The 5,738-nt window shown below is 40.2% G+C and overlaps 1 protein-coding gene across 1 annotated transcript; it reads left to right on the plus strand.

The window, feature by feature from the left end:
- The first annotated feature begins 945 nt into the window (after positions 1-945).
- On the plus strand, positions 946-2,891 carry fgf3 (fibroblast growth factor 3). The gene is made up of 3 exons (XM_053424285.1): positions 946-1,189; positions 2,128-2,231; positions 2,526-2,891. Exons 1-3 carry the CDS (start codon positions 946-948, stop codon positions 2,889-2,891), a joined length of 714 nt encoding a protein of 237 aa, XP_053280260.1.
- The last annotated feature ends 2,847 nt before the right edge of the window (positions 2,892-5,738 follow it).

Below are 5,738 nucleotides of genomic sequence, written 5' to 3' on the forward strand. Positions count from 1 at the left end.
ATTTTAGAAAAAAGATGTGAAAAGACCTGTGCATTTATGTGAGTGTATGACTGCGCTAAGGCAAGAAACCCTGAATCAAGGCAAATTACAGATTAAACATACATGATTTACTGACCTTTCTGATGTTAGTTGTACTGGGTACCCTTGACAAGCACCTATTTGATTGGGGTGAAGCTATGCCTATTTATCCATTATCTATTATGTGGAATACCCAAAAGTTAAAAGTCCTAAGTAATTTTTTTATTACTTCAGTATGCTCAAATAATCAATACATCTAAATGAGAAAGTTGGGTGTAAGCAGCCAGACTAAACCATCCAGTTGGAGAGAGTTTGGTAGAAAGGTATCAGATTATTAAACATAAAATGTGAGAATCAACAGTGAAATTAAGTTGGTTTAAAAAAAAAAAAAAAATGTTTCGGTTTGTGGTAGGTTGATTATGTATGACAACATCAAACACTTTATTTCTCACCTGTTGAAGACGCTAACTCAGTCTCAGTCCGGCTGTATAGAATACTTTGGCAAGTCTAATTGCTCTTTCAGCAGAAGCGATCAAGGGAGAGACCTGTTCCACACTCAGCCACTGTGTAATTTCATCCACGCCGCCATCTCTCGCTTCACACAGGCTGATACCTTTGCCTCCCCCTTTCCTTTGTATCAGTTGGTCGGAGTTCAGCCTATTGTCGCCACAAGCTTCTTTTATATCTGCGCTCTGATTGTGCTGCGACTCTCAGTCAGATCCACAGGAGGGACTTCTAGCATCAGCAGAGCCTTGGAGCGGATCCCACCGCGGGGACGGCTGTGCTGTCAGCGGTATCTCTTGGACTCGTATGTGCTCACTGCTGGAGTTCTCCAGCTTTTAGGCCCTGACACTTTAATGGGACCCCGGGAGCTGGGCAGGACTTCTCCGTTTTTTGCCACAATCGTCTCTCCCCGGCCATGCCACAATGCTGATGATACATCTGCTGGTGTTGCTGAGCCTGTTGGATCCCGTTAGTCCCCGGAGCCGCTGCGACCCTGGCCAGGCTTGCGACCCCCGACAACGGAGGGACGCTGGGGGCCGCGGGGGAGTATATGAACACCTCGGAGGAGCGCCGCGAAGAAGGAAACTCTACTGCGCCACTAAATATCATTTACAAATCCATTCTCATGGGAAGATAGATGGATCACTGGAGGAAACGAATCCATTAAGTGAGTATTGACACATTTTTCACATACAAGCTGTCATTGATTAACATTAAGTAATTAATTTTATATGACACAAGCTCATGTGTTTTGTAAATTATCAGTGCCTCTGTAAAAAATATGGAAGTTGATAGGAAGTTTTTGAATGTAAATTGGTGGCATGAAAAACAAGTTTCACCTCAGGTACTTATATGAATATCTTGTAGGATACACTTCTTTAGCCTCTATTAAAATGTACAGTATTCAGCAAATTTTTGTGTCTTAAATTCAAATCTGATTGATAAAAAAATCGTATCGACTTTCACCGTCACTTACTCAGTGATGTGGACCTTTTCTTGACGGGACCAGTAGTCTTCAGAAGGACCTAAACTCAGTTCTAATCAAGCAAAACGTAATCTGTGACTTCTGCGAGGGATAGGTGTGAAATGTGGTTGGGTGACATTCATCTTATGACATTGAGTGCATGGTCACGGTTAAAGTTAGTAGTGTTTGGCTTTCTGCAGAATGGAAGTTAATGTAGCAGCGCAAATGTGTGTGTGTGTGACAGCGAGACATGCAGTTTAATCTCTATTGGAAGTATCGGCAAGCATTAACCGTCGGGACAAATGCGCTCTCCCGACGGATGTTTATCTGATAACAGAACATTAGAGCTTTTCTCTAAAAGCCATTGTCTAATCAAACACTGATTAAAAAGCCAATAAACCCACAAATTAGGTGCTATGAGGTGCCCCATAGAAGCAGAAATTAATCCGTTTAAATGTTCATTTATTTTAGGGATTTAGGCTTTATGTTTAAGACCATTGGCTTTTTGATATATGTTATTTCCCCCTCGAAGACGGATAGCTGAATCTGTAGAGATAAATGGAAATATATGATCATATTGACTCTAACAGCAAACACACTAAACTGTTGTCTCATCTAACAGTTGTCTGTTTCTTTTTCAGGCATCATGGAAATTACAGCGGTGGATGTGGGAGTTGTGGCCATAAAAGGTCTCTTCTCTGGCAGATATTTGGCCATGAATGATAAAGGGCGACTGTATGCATCGGTGGGTACAAATTTCATTTCATCATCTCATGTATCACCATGTCTTCAACACAAACAGCTCCTGGCTTAGAGGGAGAGAAAGATATAGGGCAGAAAGATTTATATCCGTCCTATGAACTGACTGAATTTCTGCTGGAAATTCTGTTTCTTTGTGTATAATATGCAGTCACACAGAGTCCATACAGAGCTGCGTAGAGTACTCAGTGTCTTTAAGAGTTTGCCCTGTGAATCAAAAACATACTGCAAGCTGTATGAAAAATGTGGCTTACTGTTTCTTTCCTTCTCATATCCCCAGGAAGTATTCAACAAAGACTGTGAGTTTGTGGAGCGGATCCATGAGTTGGGGTACAACACCTATGCATCTCGCCACCACTCAACCGAACAGCCACTTCCAACAGGGGGCATTAGCAACAAGCGAAGAGCCAGTGCCAAACGCCAGTGGTATGTTTCTATTAACGGCAAAGGCCGGCCGCGGAGGGGCTTTAAAACGCGAAGCACAGACAAAGCCTCACTATTTCTGCCTCGGGTTCTGGGCAACAAGGATCATGAGATGGTGAGACGGTTAAGAGACAGTCAGAGCGCACACCAACACACGCATCACCTCAGCAGCCGTGGTGAATGCCGAAGACGCCGGCATCGTGCCAGGAAAGGCCGGGGCTGACTGAGCAGACATTCAGAGGAGGGAGCTGACCCTGTAGTCCTGATACTGTTCAGAACCCTGAAATTGTTACACAGTGTAGCTTGATTTCAATGGAGGATGTGGAAAAACAGTCTTGATGCTGCCTACTGGATTAGCAGAAGTAATTTTCATTGATGCACAAAGAAAGAAATCCATAGAAGATGAAGAAAAGACCTATAGCCACCTAAAGTGTCGCCACCTGAAGTGGGCATGCACTTCATGCATGCACACACAAACACAAATACTGTACAAACAGGCATGCATGCACACACACACTCACACACACACACACACACACACCCACACACAAACTGTGTAATCTTCTATTTACTGATGTCTGACTTCTTCAAAAATGCTACTGTCGTAGTAGTTGCTTCTGTAGACAAGTGCATTAGTATAGATAGATCACTTCTAGTTTTATAAAAAGTTCAAATTTAGAACAAGAGACCAATTTATTTTCATATTTTCACAGAGCTACAGACCTTTGGACAGGGATTATTGTAAATGCAGTATACAGGGATTCTGTAGGTTTTCATTTTACTGAAATGATTAACAGAATATAATATTTTGCTACACTAAAGTGCTAACAAAAATGATGGATATTGAACAGCGGACGTAATAAATCAAAGCACTTTTTGTCAGATTCACATTAAGACACAAATGTAAAATCAGAATGGGATGTGATATAGTGGAATATTTTTACAATGTGATAGTGTACTGTCTGCAAACTGAAAGAAGTACTTTGTATATTTTACTAATGATATGAATATTTTACTAATGATATGAGTATTTATTTGGTGCCTGTGTTGTAAGTTATTGATAAGACTATTTCTGCATTTTGCCTATTGCTAATTGCTTCATAGTTATCACTTATCACCTGCTTCCAACATAAATGAATATTGACATAAGAAAACAAGAGGCCAATTTGTCCTTTTTTAATTTTTAATTTTGTGTTTTGGTTTCCTCAAGGGGTAAATGCAAGTGTATGAACCAGATGTGAAGACGGTTAGACAGCTGTGCCTGTATTTGTCTGTAACTTCCTGAGGATCTCCGTGTCATTATGAAGTTTAATGTTTCAATTCTGCGATTGATAGCTAAATCTTACCAGCAAAAGTATACAAATCACATCAATGAGGATTTACAGAGAGTAGTTTTCTGTGCCATAGTCCTGCTCTGGAGGGTGTAACAGTAGGTTAGCTAAGTTTTATTACAACATGCAGCCCCCCCTCCCAACTATCTACATGTGACATTACCTTTCTCTCTCTGTGCTGCTCATTTGTGAAAGTGCCCAACTGTTGCTGCAATACAGTTGAGCAGAAACTGCAAAAACGCAAAATTCATTACAAGAAGCATTCTTTTGGATGTTCAGGTTTTGCTTAGCCTCACTCTCATCTATAGGTAGCTGCTATAAAGCCTTGTCATTCTATACCTGCGGGCTGGGGAGGCTTCCTGGCTTGGACAATTGCTCCTCCCAAGGGGGGCCTGGGAAGCAATGCCGCCTGAGACTATTGGGCTTTTTTTTAAACACTGAGCAAAAGCCGCAGAGTCAATAAACAAGACAGGTCCTCTTGTAAGCAGAAACTGTGTCATACAAAATGTAACACCTTGTTATGAAGGCAAAACTCTAATATTACTAAACAGGAATGCAGGACTTTAGAGGGGCTAGGGCATTTTTTCCCCCTCTGTCGGGTTTTATCTAATAACATTTATCATCCCAACGTCTTACTACATGTCCTTTCTATCAATGACATCCCACTATAGGCTTCGTCAAACTTAGACTTGGCAGCTGTGCAATAAATACAACATTCCTCTGCAATATCAATTGTGCTGATGGAATAAGGAACCCCTAAAAAGCATTTTCTTGTGAAGTCCTTCTTTAAAAAGGTTTAGAATGTATATATATATATACACAAACAAAATGTATATTATCAACACATAATTTTGATTACACAATATCAATAAGAACATTCTGTTAATTTTGCTACTTCAAATTTCAATGATGGTAAAATAAATTACATTACATTACATTACATTACATGTCATTTGGCAGACGCTTTTATCCAAAGCGACTTACAATTAGTGCATTCAACATCTATGAGGGGCCATTTTTAGGGATTCAGTATCTTGCCCAAGGACACTTCTGCATGCAGATGGGGAAGAGTGAGGATCTATTAAATCATGGCTACACAGTTGAAAAAAAAGGGTAAAGAAATTTACTGAACCAGCTTTGTTTGTATTAGTACTGTGGTGGGCTGACAGAGACATTCAGGAGTAAAACTGAACACTATAAAAGTGGAATGGTATTTTAAACTCTGAACTCAGCTCATACCAGGTGACCACAGCACATGACATTTCACTTGTAAACATTGACCCCTGGAGGCAGATAGCTGTCTCCCTTTCAGACACCTGGTGACTTGTTGCTAGGGTGAATGTGCCTTTTAATTAATTGAGCTCAGTCAAGATCCCTGCCAACAAACACAGTAACAATCCAATCTAATTTCAGCAGTTACAAAAAAGAATGCGCAGTCATGTTTCAGTCCGCATTCATAAATTTGTCATCTTTTCACCAATGGAATGAACATATTTTGTTTAAAAAATGAAGGTGAAGAATATCAATAAAAAAAAAAATTCGTGCAAAGTGGTGAAAAATTACACAAAGTGACAATATTTCATATATATTTACATGTAAAATTAATAGAATATATTGTCTGAAAAGACAAATTCACCACTACAAGTCACTTAGTGAATCCAGTATGGGAGCAGTTCAGTCACAGCTGTCTAGCTGGCCAGCATCCAACTTTAACAATATCAGAGGAAATATCCCTCCCC

Source organism: Pleuronectes platessa, chromosome 1 (assembly GCF_947347685.1).
Source record: "Pleuronectes platessa chromosome 1, fPlePla1.1, whole genome shotgun sequence".
NCBI classification, from domain to species: Eukaryota; Metazoa; Chordata; class Actinopteri; order Pleuronectiformes; family Pleuronectidae; genus Pleuronectes; species Pleuronectes platessa.

What these genes read in the sequence shown, in the direction of transcription:
- fgf3 (XM_053424285.1), top strand. Translation starts at nt 946, where the DNA reads ATGCTGATGATACATCTGCTGGTGTTGCTGAGCCTGTTGGATCCCGTT. An exon ending in GGAGGAAACGAATCCATTAA is followed by an intron (nt 1,190 to 2,127) that starts GTGAGTATTGAC and finishes TTTCTTTTTCAG; the next exon opens with GCATCATGGAAATTACAGCG. An exon ending in AAGGGCGACTGTATGCATCG is followed by an intron (nt 2,232 to 2,525) that starts GTGGGTACAAAT and finishes TCATATCCCCAG; the next exon opens with GAAGTATTCAACAAAGACTG.